Genomic DNA, 24,830 nt, shown 5'->3' with positions numbered 1-24,830 from the left:
TTTCCCCATTCCCGACGAGCACCCACCTTCCCCTTCCCCTACCTCCTCCATGGCCTTCTCCCCGCGCTCGCCGTGGTCGCGCTCCAGGAAGCCCGACATCTACTCCACTGTCGTGGTCCACGACGACGAGGACGACCCCCGCGGCGGCGGCGGCGGCGTTGCCCGCGCGGAGGATGACGACGACGACGACCCCTCCGCGCTGCCGCCGCTCCTCCAGCGCCTCCCCAAGGACTTCGGCGGCGCGTCCTTCGACGACGACGACGACCCCTACTCCTCGGACCTCGACGACGCCTCGCTCTCCGCCACCGTCGTCATCAAGCGCGGCGCCCCCGCCTCCACCTCGGCCTCCTCCCGATCCCCGTTCCTGGATCTGCGCCGCGCCAGCCCCCGCGCCGCCGAGGAGGACCCGTACTCCACCTTCGTCGTCCACGGCACCGGGCGCTCCGGCGGCGCCTCCAGCCCGCACGAGTCCGTCTCCGGCACCTTTATACGCCACCCCGGCGCCTCCTCCAGCCCCCGCGAATCCGTCTCCGGCACCTTCATACGGCACCCGGGTGGCTCCTCCAGCCCCCGCGAGTCCGTCTCCGGCACATTCATCCGCCGCCCCGGTGGCTCCCACGAGTCCTTCTCCGGCACCTTCATTCACCGCACCAGCGGCGCCTCTAGTCCGCGCGACTCCGTCTCCGGTGCAGGCGTAGGGTTTGGGTCCTCCTTCTCGACTCCTTCGGCTGGGCAGGCGGAGGAGGACCGGCAGCCGTCGCTTCTGATGCAGCAGCAGCAAGCAAGGCGGCAGGCATCGATGAGCTCGGTCCCGGACAGCGTTGCCAGGGAGGATCCTTCAACCAAGTATGAGCTGCTCCATGAGCTCGGTGCGCCTCTTGTTATGAAATTAATTAATAGTTCCTTTTCTGTATGTACAGAATGCTTCCACCTAATTTTGTTGTTGTCTGCATAATGAATTATTCAATTGGGGAATGCAGGCAAAGGTTCGTATGGTGCAGTATACAAGGCAAGAGATCTCAGAACACAGGAGCTTGTGGCCGTCAAGATCATCTCCTTATCAGAAGGGGTCGGTTTCTTTCTCGATAAATTTCTGTTAAGACTTGCAAAGATCATTAACACTAATTAGTGAGCATGTGCAAAGGACATCACCATGTGTTCAAATGTAGCTTATATGCAAACCATACACCAGATATATGCTCTCTAATCCTGACCCTATTTGAAAACGAGTACAAAATATGCCTATACATGTCACATCTCTTCTCACAAAAGCCAGAAGACGACGCTGGAGGATGAAAAGAAGGGGAAAACCTAGATCTTTCATCAACTCTCTGAATACCCATAGCGTAACAGAACTTCACCTCATCATCTAGTTGAAATTTTTAATAAGACACTAATCATAGTTGATAATTTTGAACGATTTCAAATTTAGTGTTAGGCAATCCCACGATAGGGAGAAATATTGTGGCATTACCAAAATGGGTGGTACATCTTTAGTCTTGACTTCTTATTAAATCATGACATTAATTGAGACAACATTTCCGTTTGTGCTCGTGCCACATATTATGTTTAGCTCTATTTATTTTTCATATAAAAACAATATCTGAAGTATTCGCCGGCAACGCGTGGATCTAGTGCCCGTTAATATTGATTGCTGAGGATGGCAACAATATAAACACGTCTACCACAAACTTCCCAAGTCTTTGCTTTTATAATGCTTGCACTTTGTTCCGTCTGTACTAAAATAAAATCTGTCCTCCCCTACGTACATATTTGATGTCCTTGGGTCCATGTTACTTGTCGTGTGATCAACGGGGCTTGAACAAAAATACGAAAGGCAATAATTCCAAACCAAGCATCTATATTGTGAATCGTCTTCACTGTTTTGTTCCTCGTATCGAGGTCTCCAAAAGTCTCCACCCCCCATTTGGAAAATGCTTGGTGATCAGTTTTTTACATCATTTTTCTAGTGGATGATTCGGCGCAACCAGTAACAGGTCCTATGCCGAGTGTTGACTGCGACAAATGTGTGCTTCAACCTATGTACCCTTTCATTATGTATATTAAAGCCGGAGGCGCCTTGATTAGGTGCAGCCAGTAGCGACCGTTATACCGAATGTTTGCCTTAAACTAACAAGGTATAATAAAATCGAAAAACCCGTTAAAACGAAACAAAACCTGAAAAAAAAATTAACCTGAGGTGGGCGTGGGGGTTACCATCTGCATATCACTTGGAGAGCGTGCCTGCTAGTCGCTTTGTGGAGGGCACCTCCTTCCCTAGTTGCTCCCTTGGAATTTTACACACTCATAAAAAATGAAGTTATCTGTTTTCTGATCATTGCATTTGTCTAAAGTCTAAACTTCATTGTTTGTTATCAGGAAGAAGGATATGAAGATATAAGGGGAGAAATTGAGATGCTACAGCAATGCAGCCATCCAAATGTTGTCCGCTACTTTGGAAGTTACCAAGGAGAAGAATACCTTTGGGTATACTCCATTAACCTGACAAATATATGTTTTCTTATTAATGCTGCATAATAGCTGCACTATTTTATCTTGGCAGTATGTGGTACTTGTCAACGCATTAAACTGCGACTGATGTGAGCTTATATGTGCAGATAGTTATGGAATACTGTGGTGGTGGAAGTGTTGCTGACTTGATAGGCATTACAGAGGAGCCTCTTGACGAACCGCAAATAGCTTATATATGTCGAGAATCACTGAAGGTTTATTCATTTTTCTGACATAAATGCGGTCTTAAACTGCTACGTACTTATATTGCATTACATGTTTGCATCACCAGTTCTTTTAAATACTCTATTAGGCTAGAACACACGCTACAGTTAGCCTCTGGGGGCTTGAGAGAAAGCATGAGTTGCCCTGTGGTGGTGATCTTCAGATGTTTTACTTTTTCTTGCATATTTTCTGCTGTAGGGTCTCGCTTACTTGCACACAATTTTCAAAGTACATAGAGATATCAAGGGTGGCAACATTCTACTGACTGAGCAAGGCGAGGTGAAGTTGGGTAAGTACAGTTGTTACTTGGTATGCTTTAATTTCACTTACTTGTAATTATTGTATATGCCATCGCATGTGAATTCAGCATGGTGTCTCAACATAATGATGTTTGAACAGGCGATTTTGGCGTGGCTGCCCAGCTCACGAGAACCATGTCAAAGCGCAACACGGTCGGTATTTTTTCCAAACATGTTTGTTTTATATATCCTAAAGTTCCATAACTTCATGCATTAATTTTTCAGCAAAAAACGAGAGGAAGTGCCAGATAAAAGTCATTCATCATAGTTTACCATGAGAACTCCCATATTTGTGTAGTTATTGAGTAATATGGTAATTTCGTAGGAAGTTAAACTATAAATTTGTGTTGGAAAAGTATCACATCTATTTGTTTCTGTTTGGTACTGCCTACCTTGGCATACACGAGTCTGCATGTCAATGCTGTTAACACACTAAGCTGGTTCGCATAAAAATCAACGGAAGAAAGAGTAAAATGGTGTCAAAATGACATCGTTTTACTAATAAACCTAGTCTGAAGTGTCATTTTCCAAAGAAAACACCATTGTGTCCTTTTCCCCGAAATACAAATTTGTATTGGCACCCATTCTAATTTCCATAACCTGGCGCTTTATGTCATGTCTTGCAGTTCATTGGTACTCCACACTGGATGGCACCAGAGGTCATTCAAGAAAGCCGTTATGATGGGAAGGTTACATATATTTCTCTCCCTCCTCCCTCCTCTGTCCCAAAGCAATATCTATGGTGAAATAAGCACTAAGCACATCCATGTGTATAACCAGACTTAGAGCTGCAAAATATATTCTGCAGAATTGTTAGTGAATAAGCAAGTATGAATGTTTGGGCTTCATTTTGATGAAAAAACGTATTTGAATATTTGACATGAAAGCTAAAATTGTAGCTCTGCTGGCATAGAAGGTAGTTAGCATCCAGTATTCTGTATTTGAATATAAAGCTAAAGAACCCCTACCCAAACATGCAAGTCTTCTCTTTTTTCTCTCTTTTCTTGATAGTTCCTGAAGTGGCAAACTTCTGACCTAGGATGACTAAGATACTACTATTCTGTAGGCTTATAGCATTGAGAAAACATCTTACAATTGAATTTTCTTTGTACAGTTCATCATCCTGATATGTCATAGCAAAGACTGTAAAGTTGACCTTGTCTTTGGGTTATCTTTTCCCAGGTTGATGTTTGGGCACTTGGTGTGTCTGCAATCGAGATGGCAGAGGTAGAAAACGTTCTTTGGTTCTACCTTTTGTTACTATGCAGTTTGGTTTTGTGATACATATATCAGTTAACATTTTCTTTTGGTGTTTCTGACTGTAGGGCATGCCACCTAGATCCACTGTGCATCCAATGAGAGTAAGCGCATGGCTTCTCGATTCCTTTTATTATCTTAGTTGGTGCGAATATAGCTGACTGAAAGCTACTTACCCTGTACTCTGTATCCCTTTACGTTTCAATCCATACCTGGTTTCTGAACTAGGTTTTCTTGCTAGCAGTTCTTTTATTATATATTTTCTTCAATCATGCTGTGTGCATTCTTTTTCCCCCTTGACCTAGTACAGTAGGGCCACTAATGTGGATATATTTTTCAAACTGTCTTTCATTCCTGACGTATTGCTTCTCCACTTTGTTGATATCGGATGCAGCTGCCTTTCTTTTGATGTGCATGTGTGTCATCCTCACACTGCTTGTTGCATTAGCTTATTGTGTTATCTTCCCCCTTCAGGTGATCTTCATGATATCTAGTGAACCTGCACCAATGCTGGAGGATAAGGAGAAGTGGTGAGTGGCTTATAATACACCATACGACCTTTTGTCTTCTCCGAGTAATGGAAAACTGAACTGGGCCTCACTTTTTTAAATTAAATCGTTAAAAACCTCAGACATAGGGCTTTTGGCCTAGGTTTCCTTCTATCTGAATTATTTTTTCAAGGATGCCATCCGATATTCATATTAGGTTTATTTGTAAACAAAATACTTCATGTTATTGGGAAGTTATTGAAGTAGTGTAGAACTTGTAAGTTTGTTTTTGTCAACGTTTTCTATTTCGTAGCTAGATTTTGGCTAGTCCCTGGATGAGGCCTAGCTGTTGTTGACTTAGGACACAGTTTGTTATGTACCAGAGTTGATACTGTAATAAACTGTCTATAAGTCAACACGCATTTTACCGGCTTCTAGTGCATTACCTGGTTTCAGAACCAAGACAGCTGTGATGCTTAGTTCATACAGATTAAGACACAGTTCACCCACAGTAGTAATCATGTTCTTACTTATTTTGTTCATGTATTCCTCTATCAGATCCTGACCCTTCTAATGTGGTATAGTAATATATGTTGACCTCTTAAGCCCTCATGAGTTTTCAAACACAAAGTCTCAATTATATTTCGATAGTGAACTGCTTAGAGCACGGAGAAATTATAGATCTGCTCTAAAAGAGGGAGCCACATAGCTATTTTCTTTTAATTTGGTTTATTGCTTGCCAAGTTTACCACTTCCTGCTAATACTGATCCTTTAAGTTTTTATATTTAGTCAAGCGGCGCCGAAAAGCTTAATCCAATGAAGCATTCGAGTTTTAAACATTGGTTGGTCTAAGTTCTTGTATCCTACCCTTCAGGTCTCTTCTTTTCCATGATTTTATTGCCAAGTGCCTAACGAAAGATGCAAGACTCCGCCCGGCTGCAGTGGAGATGCTGAAGGTACTTATTTAGTGCTCAGGGGTACCTTTGTGATGCATTTTGATGATTTCTTATTCCATATTTACTTGTGTTGTTCTCATTCTTTCTTTAATTCTCATGCAGCACAAATTTATTGAGAAGTGCAACACTGGAGCTTCTAAAATGTTGGCAAAGATCAAGGAAGCAAAGGAGATCAGAGACACCCTTGCGCAAAACCAGCCGCCTGACCCTGACGATGTACAACAACTCTTCTATTTATTATGTGCATGTACATTGGTTTTGTCACTATGGTTCTCTGACTTCGGTATCTTACAGGAAATGTATGATGCAACTGTTCGAATTAATGAAGATTATGGGGAAACTGTTCCGCTAAACTCCCAGCCAAATCATGAAACACATAATGATGGTTGGGCAGGTAATGATAACTGTGAAAGTCTACATCATGATCATGATCATGTTCCCCAGTTACTACATCCATTTCACACAAAATTCAGATTTGCTGTTATCCTGACACTACTTCCTCATCATGTAGTCTTTCTTGAGTTTCCTCGTGGGTTCTGTTCTCCCACTAGGGTTACTAATGATAAATAGATAACCTGATACATGATGTTCATGAATCATGCGCCTTACATGTAACATGTAAGCTTGAATTTTTTAGTAGTTGAACATGACACGCCCTAAGCAAATACCCACTCTAGTGATGAGTGCGTCGTTTCAGAGGATGGGCTCCATGGAGCCTGTTTTCTGTTTTTTTTTTATAAAAAAATTGGCATTTTAAAGTTTCAAAAAATTCCGAGAAAAATGTTGCATCTACATAATTATGATTTCTAACCAGTGTACAAAAAATCAATGTGAAATATTATGTATTATGAGCTGTGTAAAAAAGACAACAAATTTCGTGAGATAGTGAACAGGGCAAAATTAAAAAACCTGCAGATTTTTGAGTATTTGTCTTTTTTGTGTAGGCCAGAGTACAAACTATTTCGTATTGAGATTTCACAAGTCCGTAGAAGATGTCATTGTCAACATCTAGGATTTTTTTTGGATTTTTTTGAAACTTCAAAATGCCCCTTCAAATTCACTTTTCGCTCTAGTGACCTGCTAGTATCATTTCATGTATCCAGGATTGAGGTAGCTTCTTATAATGCTTTTCGTGGGGAGGATCTTCGTTATTTCTTAAATGGGATGCTTCAAAGTGTTGCCGTTTAGTGTTTTTATTAGCCTTACGCTATGCACCTGAAACCAGCATTTAATTTTCTGTTTACAGGTGATTTTGGTACAATGATAGTTCATCCCGAAGATGGTGATGAAGTGGCGGAATCATCCATTTTCCCAAAAGCAGAGTTCATACCCGGCCTTGGTAGCATCAGCTCATTCACACATGATCCAAAGAGGGCTGAGCTTATTTCAAAACTTTGGTATGAGAAGCACAAAATTATTTTCTCATGTACGTTTTTCAGTTTTAGAAAGCAAAAAAGAAGCATCTCTTGCCAGAAAGAAATTTATTCATGCTATTTTGACAGGGCGGAGAATGCAGCTGATAGTGATGCCAGTAAAGAGCGGGACTTAGATGGACTTCCTGACACCCAAGAACCAAGATCAATGCCACCTTCAACTGGAACAGTTAAACATAACAAGGGTATAGAAGGGACTGTGTTGCGACAAGATAATCTAATTAGCTCTGCATCACCAGGTGTTGCCAGCACGATGACCAAATTAAATAGCAGCCCAAGCCGTAAAGCATTTTCGGTTCAGGATAAGGTATATGCTTTTTGGTCAGACCTCAACATATTTTGCTTTATGACTCTGAAGTAATTCAGAAATATTCTTGCAATTGCATGCTTTCACATTTCACCCCTCCTAAATTATGATTCTTCTCCTGTTGTAGCTCTGGTCGATTTATGCTGCTGGAAACACTGTACCTATTCCATTTCTTAAGGCGATTGACGTTTCACCGCTAGCTCTAGTATCAGATAGTGTAGCGGGCAATGGCCCGGCTGGTTCAAGCACAACCGACGCCTTGGAAGCAGTTAGGGAGCTATTCAGCGGCGATGGGCAGGCAAAGAAAGGGCGCAAAGGGCAAAATGAAGTATGTTGTGACTGTTTTGTTCAGTGATGCTATTTCTCATGCCTAGATGTGTGTTTGATACTGGGTTTTATTACATCAGGTTCCTCTTCCTCCTGGTGTGCACCATAGATTGACGACAAGTCCCACATTGATGAACCTGGCCCAAGCTCTTGCTTACCATAAGACGTGAGTGGTTCAAACTGGTCCATTTCGCTAGAGCTTTTCTGTCTGTAATGTTTGAAGGAATTGGTTTTATTCTGTAAATATAATCATGTTGTTCGTAAATATTGTAGGTGCTATGAGGACATGCCTCTGCAAGATTCCCAAGCGGCAGAAGAGCAGCAGACGATTCAGAACCTTTGTGATACGCTTCGGACCATACTGAGGTTGTAGACATCCATGAGCAACGGCTACATCCTTGAAGAATCTGGCATGCTGAAACGCTGCGGGGAGGCAAGTGCTGACCTAGAATTATTCATGGGTGATTCGGCTCAGCCTGGGATCAAAAGCAGGCACGGCATGGTGCAGACTGCAGATCGACGCTGATGGAGCTATTGATCCGTTTATAGGTGCTGGTTGAGTGGCTGGAAGTTGGATGCGCACAAGGAATTCTGTTCTGGAGACACTGAAATTTTGTCAGTTTGTTTATAGCCTCTAGGTGGTTTCAGTTTAGTGGCTGGTGTATGTACAGATCGTGTAGCGAAGTTTTGGTAATCCAATTTTGTGGCGCAAATGGCGATCTAAACTGTGGGCATTGTATGTTCGGCAGATGCAATTGTTTTTGTTCCCTCTCGAATAAAGAGGAATTATGATTAGTGGTTGTGAGATAAATAAATGTTTGAGATGGAAGGCACGGTTCTTGCAGTGTATGACAGGCTCGAGATGGGAGAAATGGTTTGAAGTTTGAACTGTTCTCTCTCTGCTAGCGCTGATGTGCTGTTGAAGGAGATGTGGGAAGGCATGATTGTTGCTGTCACGAGCGTGCCCGTTCGTTGTTACAAGGACCATATGGATTGTGGAAGGCATGCTTCTCGGAGACTCGCTGTCCAATGACGACAAGTTTTCTTGAGGAGAAAGAGAAGCTCGCAAAAGTCCGCCATAGAATAGAAATGGGAGGTAGAAAACAACTTTTATTTATTTATGGGAAACCTAAATCTAGCAAGATCGTTACAGCTAAACTGCTCGCACACGCACAGAGGACAGCACGACTGATTCGCCAAGCACCGGAACACGTCGAGGGATGGGATGGGACTATGGGAGGATCGTGGCCTAGGCTGGGCTCGTGGGATGGATATTCCTCGGGCCACCACCAATCGCTGCGCGAACTGCAGTGCGGATCCCAATCAGTCGTAGTGTCGTACTCTACTTTTTGTGTCGTCGGCATTCGAGTGGGAACGCACTCGCCGGCGGATCCCGGAGCAGCAGCACGTATCATCATATACGAGCTGTACCGGTTGCGATCGTCCCGGCGTCCCCCTTTGTCCGCACGTGACATGTGACGGAACAAAAAAGCAAACGAAAATTAAATTAAAAGCGCACCATCCTCTCGTCTCCGGCTCCTCCCTCCATCCCTCCCTGGTCTCTCTCCCCCACCCACACCACACCCCACCCCACCCATTGGCCTGCAACCTCCGACGAGCCCAACTGCGCCGGCGGAGGCGCCGGCGATGGTGAGGGAGATGCGCATCAACTCGGCGCCCCGCGGCAATCGCGCGCCGCTCCTCAACAACGGGGTACGCACCTACGCGCCGCGCCGCGCCGCGCGGCCCAGTTCCCGTTCTCTGTTTTAATTATTATATCCGTCCGTCCGTGTTGGGGATTTTGGGAGGCTGATCGATCATCACGCTCGCGCTCGCGCTCGCGCTCGCGGCTTTGCAGGAGACGTCCAGGATCCTCTCCGATCTCGAGGAGGGCAACAACGTCCAGGTTCGCCGCCCCGGCTCCCTCGGTTCAGTAGCAGTAGCGCTTCCTTGGTTTCTGGTTCAGCTAACTCATTCGTTTTTTTTCTCCTCGTCTGCTTGGAACCCTCTCCCCCAGGCAGCCAACGTCGGGTTCTGCCGGGTCATCAAGTTGGTGAGCACCGCCTGATACTACTACTTACTAGGTTCACCAATTTTTTGTTTGCTGCTCATGTGCTCGCTTTGCTAAACTCACGAGCTCGCAAATGGGGGACGCAGGCCAAGAAAGACGCGGGGAAGCTGGTCTTCGCCACCGTCGCGCTGCTCGTCGCCTCGCTCAGCAACCTCCTCGTTGTAGGTACTCCACACCTATAAACAGTTGTTCGCTGCTGAATGAATTCCTTTGTTGTGACCCTTCTACTACTGTTAATTGTGGTGAAGCCTTATATATATGAGCAGTAACGCGGCACCTCAGGTTCTTACATGGGCCAGACCTTTAATCATTAAACTGATCAGTCTCGCTCGCACGGCAGCAGTAGTCGTGGCTCAGCTGAGATTAGGATAGAATCGTAGCTACCTGGAAATTACGAAATGGAGAAATGCGTACCTGTAACTATTATTTCAGTAGTAAGTTCTGACTTTTGCTTGTGAGTACGGCACTAGACTACATCGGTCCATGACTTCATGTGTGCTAGGATTGAACTGAGCAGAGTATGTTGGTTCTTGTGTGACGGGATTAAATAGTGGTCAGTATACGTTTTCTTCTTCAGTGAGAGGATCAAATAGTGGTTAGTATGCATCAGGATTAAATAGTACTCCGTGCAGAGCAAGCTCTACTTCCGTTTAAAAGAGCATCGATGTTGCACATGTTTCTTGTAGTAATGGATGGGTCGTTATTTTTGTTTTAAGCCTAATGGGTGGAACACCTCCTGTTGTCCTACAGCCCAAGTATGGCGGCAAGATTATCGATATTGTGTCAAGAGATGTCCAGAATCCAGAAGATAAGGCTCAAGCCCTGGCAGATGTGAATGGCACGATTCTCTACATTGTGGTGATAGTTGTAACCGGGTATGTTTCTTCAAAACTTAAAGGGGATATTCTGTTCTACACTACCATCTTTTATTTATTCAGTTTGTGTTTGGTGGATCTAGGTAGGCCACGATTTTAATTGGTCCATTTACCTCTAGCTCCTCTCTCCTTTTTAGAAAATCATGTAGTTATTTTGCTTGAAATATTGGAAACCAACTCTGCCCCTGTTTCAGGTCAGTTTGCACAGCTCTTCGGGCATGGCTATTCAATTCTGCTAGTGAGAGAGTTGTTGCTCGACTTAGACAGGACTTGTTCAGTCACCTGATAAACCAGGCAAGTGCATTAATTATGTCCAAATGGCTGCTTTATAGTCTTCCATAAAGCTACGTTCTTACTATCAAATCTGCACATGTGTCTTGTGCCCCCACAGGAAATAGCATTTTTTGATGTTACTAGAACAGGAGAGCTCTTAAGCAGGCTTTCTGAAGATACTCAAATAATTAAGAATGCGGCTACAACAAACCTTTCAGAAGCACTGCGTAATGTTACTACTACAGCTATTGGTCTTGGCTTTATGTTTTCAACTTCATGGAAGCTAACATGTAAGTACTAGTTCCTAAGCTTGTGCTCTGTAGATTAAGAACTTGGTTGTATCTCATCTGCTGTTATACCATAGCTTCATTTGCTTCTATAAACTCCGCAAAGGAACAACCTGTGTGAGGGATATTGTCAAATAATTACGTTTCTTTACTTCTATAATTCAATGGAGGAAACTTCTCAAAGACAGCCTATCACGTTCTACAAAACCTTTTGAAGGAACTAAATGTCATTTTCCCTAGCCAACAGAAAAACAAGCTCTTGTCAGAACCATAGACAGGACGACTTACCTTAAATGTGAGCAAAATTTGGTCGGGTTTGTCAAAGTGGAGACATATGCCATTCAAATACGCTCATCATATCCTAGTCCATATCAAGTGGGCGTTGAATCTTATTGGTGGGCATATGGATCGATCTGAGGTGCCAGCTCACCTCAGCTAAGCCACCTGAAGCATGGACCTGATTGAGATGTGATGATCTGTTTGCCTACACGGCATCCAGCTCCACATCAATAAAATGAGACCAGGCTTGCTTGTGCGGTGTGTAGACCTGGCCTGTTGGTTCCATTTATTCTGAAGAAAGTTTAGTCTTCTGCACGTTACATGAGAAGTTTGTAATTCCCTAAATGGTTCCTTATAAAGTGTGGTCTTGTGATACTTTTACTTGCGTACATGCAGCTTTAAAAATAAGCACACTCTTCAATTCAGTGTCCCTTTAGTCTCTACTACCCATATCATTCAGTAAATCTCATTTACTATTTTTCTCCACAGTATTGGCGCTTGCAATTGTTCCGGTGATATCAGTCGCTGTGCGTAAATTTGGGCGTTTTCTTCGTGAGCTTTCACACCAGACACAAGCTGCAGCTGCTGTAGCTTCATCCATAGCTGAGGTTTGTATATCTGATGTTTGATTTGTTAATGATAATAGGAGAATTTTTGTTAAACCGTTCCTTAGTTACTCTAACAATTTACAGAAAAATTACAATCAAATATGCGCTTTGAGTTTTTACTTCAATCATCATAGTCATTGATTAATTGTTTTTGTGCATTACAATTCTGTCTACTACCTTGTAGGAATCTTTTGGTGCCATTCGCACTGTAAGAGCCTTTGCCCAGGAGCCTCATGAAGTTTCACGATATGGGGGAAAAGTAAACGAGACACTGAAACTTGGTCTCAAGCAAGCTGTGAGTACTGTAATGTTCCTATAAAAAGCATAGCACTATTTTGCATAGCGATCTGACTAGCATTTCGTTGTAGAAAGTTGTTGGACTATTTTCTGGAGGGCTTAATGCTGCATCAACCCTGTCGGTTGTTATTGTTGTTATTTATGGAGCTAACTTAACCATCAACGGTTACATGACAACTGGTTCTCTAACATCATTCATATTATACAGCCTTACAGGTAAGGTTTTTCACTAGCAATTTTGTTTATAATGAACAGTATTCTACCAATACTACAACTGGAAATTTACTAGTCAGAATAACAATTATGTGTGTAGAGACTAAGGGGCATGTCTGTTTTCATTTTCATGATTATGTGTATGCTGACCTTTCTGAACAATTCACCCTCTCTTGAGTATACAGTTGGTTCGTCATTCTCTGCCTTGTCGGGACTATACACAACTGTAATGAAAGCATCAGGTGCAAGCCGCAGAGTTTTTCAACTACTTGACCGCACTTCCTCAATGACAACCGCTGGGGACAAATGTCCCAAAAAGTGAGTCTCATTGTCTATCAATTTTGTTGTTGATTATACCTAAGTATGCAATACCTTGTATTATTGGCATTTCCTTCCATTTTAGTGTAATTTTCATTGTTTATTAGCTTTCTCGGTTTTTTCTACCTATGCAGTGTGCAGTACCTTATATTGTTGTCATTTCGTTCCTTTTTAGTGAAAATGATGGGGAAGTTGAGCTAGACGATGTCTGGTTTGCATATCCTTCTCGTCCTTCTCATATGATTCTTAAGGTAAATATTTTCAGATTGCATTTCCTTGCAAGAGACATGGACATTTATGATCGATGTACTCTACCATGGTGTTATCCTTTATTCCTTGTGTATGTGCAGTGTACATGAGAGAGAAAGCTAGGTGTAACTTTCATTCTTATCTTTCATGCTTTCCCTTACAGAATTGACACTGCATTTCGGATAACATGGCCCACTTTCTTAAACTTGGATGCTTAGTGTTTTGTTTTTTCTACTATACAAATGAAAGAATATATCTGCTACATATGGCGACCTACATGATGGCAACACATTACAACATTACCAAATAGTGAAATTTTCAATTATCGCTGTAGTTCTATTTTTTACGACACGTAATGAACACAAGTCGACTTTGAGGAGTTTTATCACGTGCAATATTTCTTGAGAGAAAAATACACTTTCAACTTTGCATGGTGCATCTCAGTTCAGTTTGTATCGTGTGTCATCAATATTTCAGGGAATCACATTAAAGCTAGCACCAGGTTCAAAGGTTGCACTTGTTGGGCCAAGTGGTGGTGGAAAAGTAAGCTTAGTTTTGGTTGTATGCTAATCAGCTCACATGCTTAGTGTTATAGAGTACGGAATTGTTGCTCACTTGCACCTCTCATTTATAACTTTGGTTTTTTACATGCTCCTGCAGACAACAATAGCAAATTTGATTGAAAGGTTTTATGACCCTCTAAAGGGAAAGATCTTGCTAAATGGAGTGCCTTTGGTAGAAATTTCACATCAGTATCTCCACCAAAAGGTATAGTGTCCAACCATTTTTGTCTATAATATGATTTTTATGGAGTAGTTTCTCGAAGTTCTAAGTTCTAGTAGCTGGCATTGTGCTGAATCCTGAACTGGAAGATACTAGTGCACTTCTGTAAACTGCACCACTTCGCAGGTCTACCGTGTATTCTAGTCACTAGACAATTGTGCTCCTAGCAAACAAAGGAAAAAACTAGAGTCCTGTAACACTACGCTGACATTTAAAAACCTTTTGGAAAAAGTACTGGTATGAACCTACAAGCTTTTTTCGAGAATCCAGAAATACTCTGCTTACTTTAGGAATAGAAATCAAATTAGCTATTAGTTGGCAATTTCACTAATTTGGTAGTGTCATGTTAGTGTCACTGGCCATTCGAGATTCAACTCGTGAACCTCTGAGATTACTTGTGCATCTGACTAGCACAACTAGGAGCACGTGATGTATATGACTCATGGATATACTTGTATATCTCGCTGCAGATTTTTCTTAAATGTTCATTTTCTCATCCAAATCATTTCAGGTGAGCATAGTTAGCCAGGAGCCTGTGCTCTTTAACTGCTCCATTGAAGAGAATATTGCTTATGGACTGGAGGGCAAAGCTAGCTCTGCTGATGTTGAAAACGCAGCTGTAAGTATCTGAAATTTGGAGCATTGAGCATACCTCAAGATTGCAGGATCTGACTAACTTCTGACTGCAGAAAATGGCGAACGCACATGACTTCATATGCAGCTTCCCAGACCAATACAAGACCGTCGTGGGAGAGCGAGGCATCAGGTTATCCGGTGGGCAGAAGCAGAGGGTCGCCATTGCGAGAGCTTTGCTTATGAATCCACGAGTGCTTCTCTTGGATGAAGCTACCAGTGCTCTGGATGCTGAAAGCGAATATCTTGTTCAGGTACCACCTGCGCTCACTGTTACCAACTCCTGAACTGACTCCAAATGGAAACAAACAATTCTCTTATTCTGAAATTCTACAAACAATTCTTCCTCATACGTGCCACAGGATGCAATGGACTCCTTGATGGCAGGGAGGACGGTTCTTGTGATAGCTCACAGGCTCTCAACTGTCAAGAGCGCTGACACTGTCGCCGTCATATCTGAAGGCCAGATAGTGGAGAGTGGCACGCACGACGAGCTCCTCGACCGTGACGGCATCTACACAGCCCTGGTGAAGAGGCAGCTGCAAGTGCCCAAGTTTGAAGGGAACAGCAACGGGGCGGTCGAAGTAGAACCCACTAGTAATGGTCAATAGTGTTTCCTTGCCTGACGATATCCCCTCCTTCCGTCAGTTAGTCACATATACCATTTCGTGGGAATACACACCTTATGTAACACCCTGTCTGATGCACGCATTCTACTCTAATTGGCCATCAGTTCAAAATGTCTTTACGATCCTTGCTCTTGCATCTTTGTTCACACGTGCGGCTGTACGCCAATTATTTCTGTAACATATAGGCTATGATGTTCAGAAACTTAGAGTGCCAAAAGTATGGTGATGAATCAATTGGCCGAGAAAAGGAAAATAACTTGTCTAACTATGCTATAAGAGTAGTGAATTAAAGACCTATACGGTAAAATCGTGGGCTTTCACACTAATATGTTGTTTCCCCTCTTACACTCATCTCGTTTATCAACTATTCGCCAGATCAAAACTATAACAACTCGTACCCAAACTTGGTTATTTCTTTCTTGATCTGTCTTGTCGTTTGCTGTAATGCACTTGTGTTTTCTGATTACCGGAAGGAAAACGCATAGAAAGACATCCCATGTTTTTGATGAGGAAAACACCCATCGAAGGATGAAGCAAAATAGTCGTTTTTTTTAATGGAACACAACAACGCCCTGGACAAGATGGTTCCCCAACTTTTGGGACCATTAAAATGGATCTGCTAGAATTGTTCACCCATCTCCATGCTGGATAACTAGACCTATTTCGCATAAATTTTCGCGAGATAATTTTATTGACGAATGGTAATGAAGAAGAAATGATCCTACACCATAGGCTCAAACCGCAACTATAAAGCTGAATTCGGTGGCTGACATGTTGTTCGTCCCACTCTGCTTTTATGTAAGGAAAGAATATCCAAGATGTGGTAGTAACTCTACATGAAACAGTTCATGAGCTACATCGAAAAAACTTGAATGTGATGATACTAAAAATTAACTTCGAAAAGGATTATGATAAAGTCAAATGATTTTGCCTTCAACTAAATGAAAGGTTTTTCTGATGAGTGACACGCTTTAATCTATAATTTTGTTTTTGGAGGAAGCGTATGTACCAAAGTCAATGATGATGTTGGTACATACTTATACTTCCAGGCCAGAGAAAAAATTAAGCTATGAGGTCCATTATCACCCATGTTAATTAATAGTGGATGGTATGTTAGCTATAATCATAGAGCATGCCAAATTAAAGGAGTAGTTTCGCACCTGGCGGATGGTGGAGTGTCTAACTTTCAATATGTTGATGATACGATTTTCTCTACGGAACATGATCTTGAAAAGACAAAAAATATAAATTAATATTATCAGCGAATAGTTTTCTGGTCTTAAAATAAACTTCCACAAAAGTAATTGTTTTGCTTCGGTGAGGCTCAAGATAAAGCCGCCCTTTATGCCGACCTATTTGGGTGCGGGTAAGGTCAGTTTCCTATGAGCTATTTAGGAATTCTGATAGATTATCGGAGACTCACATACGTTGAACGTCGAGGAAAGGCTACGAAAACAATTAAGCAGTTGGAAAGAAAAATTACTATCTCTAGGTGAAGACTAGGTTTAGGGTATATGATTTTGTCTTCCAATTATCCAAAGAAGTTTTGAAAACGATTGGATTATTCTGATCAAGATTTTTTAGCAAGGAGATAGTGAGAAAAAGAAATGGAGGCTGATTAAAGAAATGTAGTTTGCACCTTAAATATCAAGGAGGTCTCGGGATTCAGGACCTTGACGTGAATAACAAAGCCCTCATAGGTAAATGGATTTTCAATCTACTTACAAAATTTTGGATGTGGTAAACTCTTCTAAAGAGGAAATACTATGCTCAGTGGCGGAGCCAGGATGTTAACCATGTGTAGTCAGTTTAAATTTGTGTAGTTAAATACATGTATTTATATAACTTTTTTGTATTTTTTTGCGTTATTTATGCCTATGTAAGTGGAAAACTGTGCAGTCGTATGACTACGCAGTCTTAGTGTGGTTCTGCCACTGCGTATGCTCACGTGCATTATCTCAAATTTATTGGAAACCCTGAGACTCACACTTCTGGGCTAGTCTAATGATGACGAAGACATATTTCTTCCCATATGGTTCTTTCACAATTAAGGATGGCTTGAAAATATGATTCGTGGAGGATAAGTGGTTAGGTAATGTAACACTTTAATAACCATATCCAGCTCTGTGCAATGTTGTGTGTCCGAAAAGCGATAAGATTGCTAAGGTGTTAGAGACTTCACCATGAAATGTGAATTTCAAAAAAAGATCTTGTTGGTTTCAGGCTGGCATCATGGAATGCTTTGATGCGCATCGTCTGGATTTGGTCCAATTGACACAAGGGAGCGATGAGTTTCAATGAAATCTATAGATTCCATGTACAGAGCAATAATCCAGCCAGAAGTGCCAGTTGATAACAACAACAAAATTGGAAAATGAAGATTCCCCTAAAGACTAAGGTTTTTGTGTGGTATCTTCGTAGAGGTGTAATCCTCGCTAAGACAATCATGCGCAATTGCCATGTAAGTACAAAGAGTGTCTTTCATCATGACAGGACTATCAAACACTTACTCTTCCCATGCAAATTCGCTAGATCTATATAGTCAATAGTCTAAATAGATCTTGGTTTTTCCCTAGATTGAATCTTGGGTTTTATTCGTTCTTGCGGTAGAATTTTTTTGTTTTATATGAAATGAACCCTACAGTTTTACCTTATACCCGCCTTGTACGTTGCTAATATATTCGACAATTGGCTAAACGGTATCGATCAAAGGTTAAAAATACTTATTAGGGTGGAAGTGTTTGCCGTTATTTGGTCACTGCAGCCATGTATAAATGACAAGTTTTTTAATGATAAAACTTCTTATCTTATGTAGGCTATCTACCGGTGCACAACTTTTCTCCGTTCATGGTCGTCTCTTTAGTGCATGAAGAACCACGACCTTTTTATGGAGGTATCTACATGATTGAAGAGGACGCGATGAAGGATACTTTTATCCAACATGGAAGTTAGCGTAATCTACGGATTGGTCCTACCATAGGAGCCTATGCAGTTTCTTTCAAAATTACTTGTGTTGCGTCTATTATATTTTTTTATCTTTTTTTTGAAAAATAGGAGGGCCAAAGGCCCCCTAGCCCTATTTTTATTAAAACTAAGCCGAGGTACCAGTACAACATTCCGAGGAATTAGAGTAACCCTCCAGCAAATATTACAATTTGACAAAGCTCAAAGATTTTCGAACTATCTTCAGGAAGATACAGACTACTCCTGCATGTACCAGGTAGTGTTGGCGATCAGGTACCGCCGACACTTCGCATCAGTCTTCAGACCCACCAAGCAATCCGTAAATCCGCCCGCTTCATATCCAGCAAACGTAGGCTTCTGTCCATCAATCGAGATCACGATTCTTTGAGGAAAAGGCGCCCAGCTCTGTAGCATCGAAGTTGCACGATCCCAAACTATCAACATGCTCAACCACTTCCATCCCTGGAAACACATAACTTCTTCCAGAAGGACTAGAGGAAAGCAGCAGTAGTAATACTAGCCATATGATCATTTGATAACCAGATGTTATAAAAGGAACTAAAATCGTCCATATTGATAACGCGTGAAGCACACGTCCGTTGGGAACCCCAAGAGGAAGGTGTGATGCGTACAGCAGCAAGTTTTCCCTCAGTAAGAAACCAAGGTTATCGAACCAGTAGGAGATGAAGACCATGTGAAGGTTGTTGGTGGAGGAGTGTAGTGCGGCGCAACACCAGGGATTCCGGCCCCAACGTGGAACCTGCACAACACAATCAAAATACTTTGCCCCAACTTAACAGTGAGGTTGTCAATCTCACCGGCTTGCTGTAAACAAAGGATTAAACGTATGGTGTGGAGAATGATGTTTGTTTGCAAAGAACAGCAGAGAACAATGATTGCAGTAGATTGTATTCAGATGTAAAAGAATGGACCGGGGTCCACAGTTTACTAGTGGTGTCTCTCCAATAAGAAATAGCATGTTGGGTGAACAAATTACAGTTGGGCAATTGACAAATAGAGAGGACATAATAATGCACATACATATCATGATGACTAATATGAGATTTACTTAGGGCATTACGACAAAGAACATAGACCGCTATCCAGCATGCATCTATGCCTAAAAAGTCCACCTTCCGGTTAGCATCTGCACCCCTTCCAGTATTAAGTTGCAAACAATAGACAATTGCATTAAGTATGGTGCGTAATGTAATCAACACAAATATCCTTAGACAAAGCATTGATGTTTTATCCCTAGTGGCAACAGCACATCCACAACCTTAGAACTTTCTGTCACTGTCCCAGATTCAATGGAGGCATGAACCCACTATCGAGCATAAATACTCCCTCTTGGAGTTACAAGTATCAACTTGGCCAGAGCCTCTACTAGCAACGGAGAGCATGCAAGATCATAAACAACACATATGTGATAGATTGATAATCAACTTGACATAGTATTCCATATTCATCGGATCCCAACAAACACAACATGTAGCATTACAAATAGATGATCTTGATCATGATAGGCAGCTCACAAGATCTAACATGATAGCACAAGAGGAGAAGACAACCATCTAGCTACTGCTATGGACCCATAGTCCAAGGATGAACTACTCACACATCAGTCCGGAGGCGATCATGGTGATGTAGAGTCCTCCGGGTGATGATTCCCCTCTCCGGCAGGGTGCCGGAGACGATCTCCTGAATCCCCCGAGATGGGATTGGCGGCGGTGGCGTCTTTGGAACTTTTCTCGTATCGTGGCTCTCGGTAATAGGGTTTTCGCGACAGAGAGTTTAAGTAGGCGAAGGGGCAGAGTCGGGGGGCGCCCGAGGGGCCCACACCATAGGGCGGCGCGGGCAACCCCTTGGCCGCGCCGCCAGGTGGTGTGGCCACCTCGTGGCCCCACTCCGTATCTCCTTCGGTCTTCTGGAAAGCTCCGTGGAAAATAAGACCCTGGGCTTTTGTTTCGTCCAATTCCGAGAATATTTCCTGTGTAGGATTTCTGAAACCAAAAACAGCAGAAAACAGGAACTGGCGCTTCGGCATCTTGTTAATACGTTAGTGCCGGAAAATGCATAATAATGATATAAAGTGTATATAAAACATGTGAGTATTGTCATAAAACTAGCATGGAACATAAGAAATTATAGATACGTTTGAGACATATCAAGCATCCCCAAGCTTAGTTCCTACTCGCCCTCGAGTAGGTAAACGATAACAAGGATAATTTCTGAAGTGACATGCTACTATCATAATCTTGATCAATACTATTGTAAAGCATATGAGATGAATGAAGTGATTCGAAGCAATGGTAAAGACAATGACTAAACAACTGAATCATATAGCAAAGACTTTTCATGAATAGTACTTTCAAGACAAGCATCAATAAATCTTGCATAGGAGTTAACTCATGAAGCAATAAATTCTTAGTAGAAGGTTTTGAAGCAATATAAAGGAAGATATAAGTTTCAGCAGTTGCTTTCAACTTCAACATGTATATCTCATGGATGATTGTCAACACAAAGTAATATGATGAGCGCAAATAAGCAAGTATGTAGGAATCAATGCACACAGTTGACACAAGTGTTTGTTTCTAAGATAGAAAGAAGTAGGTAAACTGACTCAACATAAAGTAAAAGAAAGGCCCTTCGCAGAGGGAAGCATGGATTACTCTTTGTGCTAGAGCTTTTTATTTTGAAAACATAGAAACAATTTTGTCAACGGTAGTAATAATTCATATGTGTTATGCATAAAACATCCTATAAGTTGCAAGCCTCATGCATCGAATACCAATAGTGCTCGCACCTTGTCCTAATTAGCTTGGATTTCCATGGATTATCATTGCATTACATATGTTTCAACCAAGTATCACAAAGGGGTACCTCTATGCCGCATGTACAAAGGTCCGAGGAGATAGATCGCATTTGATTTCTCGTTTTTGATAGATCTCAACTCGAGGACATCCATACCGGGACAACATAGAAAACAGATAATGGACTCCTCTTTAATGCTTAAGCATTCAACAACAGATAATATTCTCATAAGAGATTGAGGATTAATGTCCAAACTGAAACTTCCACCATGATACATGGCTTTGGTTGGCGGCCCAATGTTCTTCTCTAACAATATGCATACTAAAACTATTTAATCATGACAAATCACCCTTACTTCAGACAAGACGAACATGCATAGCAACTCACTTGATATTCAACAAAGGTGTAACAGTTGATGGCGTCCCCAGAAACATGGTTACCGCTCAACAAGCAACTTATAAGAAATAAGATACATAAGCTACACATTCTTTACCACAATAGTTTTTAAGCTATTTCCCATGAGCTATGTATTGCAAAGACAAGGAATGAAATTTTAAAGGTAGCACGCAAGCAATTTACTTTGGAATGGCAGAGAAATACCACATAGTAGGTAGGTATGGTGGACACAAATGGCATAGGTTTTGGCTCAAGGTTTTGGATGCACGAGAAGCATTCCCTCTTAGTACAAGGTTTTGGCTAGCAAGGTTGTTTGAAGCAAACACAAGTATGAACCGGTACAGCAAAACTTACATAAGAACATATTGCAAGCATTATAAGACTCTACACTGTCTTCCTTGTTGTTCAAACACTTCACCAGAAAATATCTAGACTTTAGAGATACCAATCATGCAAACCAAATTTCAACAAGCTCTAGAGTAATTTTCCACTAATAGGTTCAATCTACATGATGCAAGAGCTTAAACATGATCTATTTGAGAGCTCAAAACAATTGCCAAGTATCAAATTATTCAAGACCATATACCAATTACCACATGAAGCATTTTCTGTTTCCAACCAAATAGCAATGAACGAAGCAGTTTTCAACCTTCGCCATGAACATTAAAAGTAAAGCTAAGAACACCAGTGTTCATATGAACAAGCGGAGCGTGTCTCTCTCCCACACAAAGAATGCTAGGATCCGATTTTATTTAAACACAAACAAAAATAAAAACATACAGACGCTCCAAGTAAAGCACATAAAACGTGACGGAATAAAAATATAGTTTCACTAGAGGTGATCTGATAAGTTGTCGATGAAGAAGGGGATGCCTTGGGCATCCCCAAGCTTAGATGCTTGAGTCTTCTTGAAATATGCAGGGATGAACCACGGGGGCATCCCCAAGCTTAGACTTTTCACTCTTCTTGATCATATTGTATCATCCTCCTCTCTTGACCCTTGAAAACTTCCTCCACACCAAACTCAAAACAAACTCATTAGAGGGTTAGTGCATAATCAAAAATTCACATGTTCAGAGGTAACACAATCATTCCTAACACTTCTGGACATTACCCAAAGCTACTTAAAGTTAATGGAACAAAGAAATCCATTCAACATAGCAAAAGAGGCAATGTGAAATAAAAGGCAGAATCTGTAAAAACAGAACAGTCCGTAAAGACGAATTTTTTAGAGGCACTTAACTTGCTCAGATGAAGAAGCTCAAATTGAATGAAAGTTGCGTACATATCTGAGGATTACTCATGATTTTTCGCAGATTTTTCTGAGTTACCTACAGAGAGATCTACTCAAATTTGTGAAAGCAAGAAATATGTTTCTGCGCAGAAATCCAAATCTAGTATCAACCTTACTATCAAAGACTTTACTTGGCACAACAATGCAATAAAGTAAAGATAAGGAGAGGTTGCTATAGTAGTAACAACTTCCAAGACACAAATATAAAACAAAAATTGCAGAAGTAAAATAATGGGTTGTCTCCCATAAGCGCTTTTCTTTAACGCCTTTCAGCTAGGCGCAGAAAGTGTGAATCAAGTATTATCAAGAGATGAAGCATCAACATCATAATTTGTTCTAATAATAGAATCAAAAGGTAACTTCATTCTCTTTCTAGGGAAGTGTTCCATACCTTTCTTAAGAGGAAATTGATACTTAATATTCCCTTCCTTCATATCAATAATAGCACCAACAGTTCGAAGAAAGGGTCTTCCCAAAACAATAGGACAAGATGCATTGCATTCGATATCCAAGACAACAAAATCAACGGGGACAAGGTTATTGTTAACCGTAATGTGAACATTATCAATCCTCCCCAAAGGTTTCTTCATAGAATTATCAGCAAGATTAACATCCAAATAACAATTTTTCAATGGTGGCAAGTCAAGCATATCATAGAGTTTCTTAGGCATAACAGAAATACTTGCACCAAGATCACATAAAGCATTACAATCAAAATCATCGACCTTCATCTTAATGATGGGCTCCCAACCATCTTCCAACTTCCTAGGAATAGAAGTTTCAAGTTTTAATTTCTCTTCTCTAGCTTTTATGAGAGCATTTATAATATGTTTTGTAAATGCCAAGTTTATAGCACTAGCATTAGGACTTCTAGCAAGTTTTTGCAAGAACTTAATAAATTCAGAGATATGACAATTATCAAAATCTAAACCATTATGATCTAAAGAAATGGGATCATTGTCTCCAATATTCTGAAAAAATTCAGCACTTTTATCACAAACAGTTTCAGTAGTTTTAGCAGTTTCAGACAGTTTTGCACGCTTTGTATTAGGAGTAGAAACATTGCCAACACCAATTATTTTACCATTGATAGTAGGAGGTTTAGCAACGTGTGAAGCATCAACATTACTAGTGGTGATAATAGTCCAAACTTTAGCTACATTATTCTCGTTAGCAAGTTTTTCTTCTCTTTCCCACCTAGCATGCAATTCAGCCATCAATCTAATATTTTCATTAATTCGAACTTTGATAGCGTTTGCTGTAGCAAATGACTTAATATCTTTAGTTTCATTAGGCATAACTTTCAACTTTAAAAGATCAACATCAGCAGCAAGACTATCAACCTTAGAAGCAAGAACATCAATTTTACCAAGCTTTTCTTCAACGGATTTGTTAAAAGCAGTTTGTGTACTAATAAATTCTTTAAGCATGGCTTCAAGACCAGAGGGTTGATACGTCTCCAACGTATCTATAATTTTTGATATTCCATGCTTGTTTTATGAGAATACCTACATGTTTTGTTCACACTTTATATCGTTTTGATGCATTTTCCGTAACTAACCTATCGAAGTGCCAGTTCCTGTTTTCTGCTGTTTTTGGTTTCAGAAATCCTAGTAAGGAAATATTCTCGGAATTGGACGAAATCAACGCCCAGTATCTTATAATTCCACGAAGCTTCCAGAACACCGGAGAGGGGCCAGAGGAGAGGCCCAGGGCCACCACACGTGGTGGCGGCGCGGCCCGGGGGGCACCCCCCTGTTGCGTGGCTGCCCCGTAGCCCTTCCGACTCCGACTCTTCGCCTATAAGAAGCCTCCTGACCTAAAAACTTCGGGGGGAATAAGCCACGGTACGAGAAACCTTCCAGAGCCGCCGCCATCGCGAAGCCAAGATCTGGGGGACAGAAGTCTCTGTTCCGGCACGCCGCCGGGACGGGGAAGTGCCCCCGGAAGGCATCTCCATCGACAACACCGCCATCTTCATCACCGCTGTTGTCTCCCATGAGGAGGGAGTAGTTCTCCCTCGAGGCTAAGGGCTGTACCGGT

The 24,830-nt window shown here is 41.7% G+C and overlaps 1 protein-coding gene across 1 annotated transcript; it reads left to right on the top strand.

The window, feature by feature from the left end:
* Nucleotides 1-10: 10 nt before the first annotated feature.
* On the top strand, nt 11-15,443 carry LOC127346844 (uncharacterized). The gene is made up of 36 exons (XM_071828996.1): nt 11-869; nt 981-1,069; nt 2,380-2,487; nt 2,619-2,726; nt 2,935-3,025; nt 3,136-3,188; nt 3,662-3,724; nt 4,218-4,262; nt 4,361-4,396; nt 4,767-4,822; nt 5,656-5,737; nt 5,840-5,953; nt 6,032-6,131; nt 6,984-7,134; nt 7,240-7,477; nt 7,605-7,805; nt 7,885-7,970; nt 8,078-8,176; nt 8,280-8,353; nt 9,315-9,517; nt 9,663-9,710; nt 9,822-9,857; nt 9,962-10,036; nt 10,626-10,750; nt 10,945-11,044; nt 11,142-11,313; nt 12,079-12,197; nt 12,382-12,492; nt 12,566-12,710; nt 12,893-13,025; nt 13,201-13,276; nt 13,752-13,817; nt 13,935-14,042; nt 14,569-14,676; nt 14,747-14,944; nt 15,053-15,443. Exons 1-36 carry the CDS (start codon nt 50-52, stop codon nt 15,299-15,301), a joined length of 4,686 nt encoding a protein of 1,561 aa, XP_071685097.1. The 5' UTR covers nt 11-49; the 3' UTR covers nt 15,302-15,443.
* Nucleotides 15,444-24,830: the final 9,387 nt, after the last annotated feature.

Source organism: Lolium perenne, chromosome 4 (assembly GCF_019359855.2).
Source record: "Lolium perenne isolate Kyuss_39 chromosome 4, Kyuss_2.0, whole genome shotgun sequence".
NCBI classification, from domain to species: Eukaryota; Viridiplantae; Streptophyta; class Magnoliopsida; order Poales; family Poaceae; genus Lolium; species Lolium perenne.
The sequence above is the reverse complement of the archived record's forward strand: the minus strand, read 5'-3'. Positions and strand labels throughout refer to the sequence as shown.

Bases quoted from the DNA above. Each gene is read 5' to 3' on its own strand.
- LOC127346844 (XM_071828996.1), top strand. From the start codon at position 50: ATGGCCTTCTCCCCGCGCTCGCCGTGGTCGCGCTCCAGGAAGCCCGAC. The intron at 3,189-3,661 runs GTCGGTATTTTT...CATGTCTTGCAG, and splicing joins CCATGTCAAAGCGCAACACG to TTCATTGGTACTCCACACTG. The intron at 9,518-9,662 runs GTACGCACCTAC...GCGGCTTTGCAG, and splicing joins CGCCGCTCCTCAACAACGGG to GAGACGTCCAGGATCCTCTC.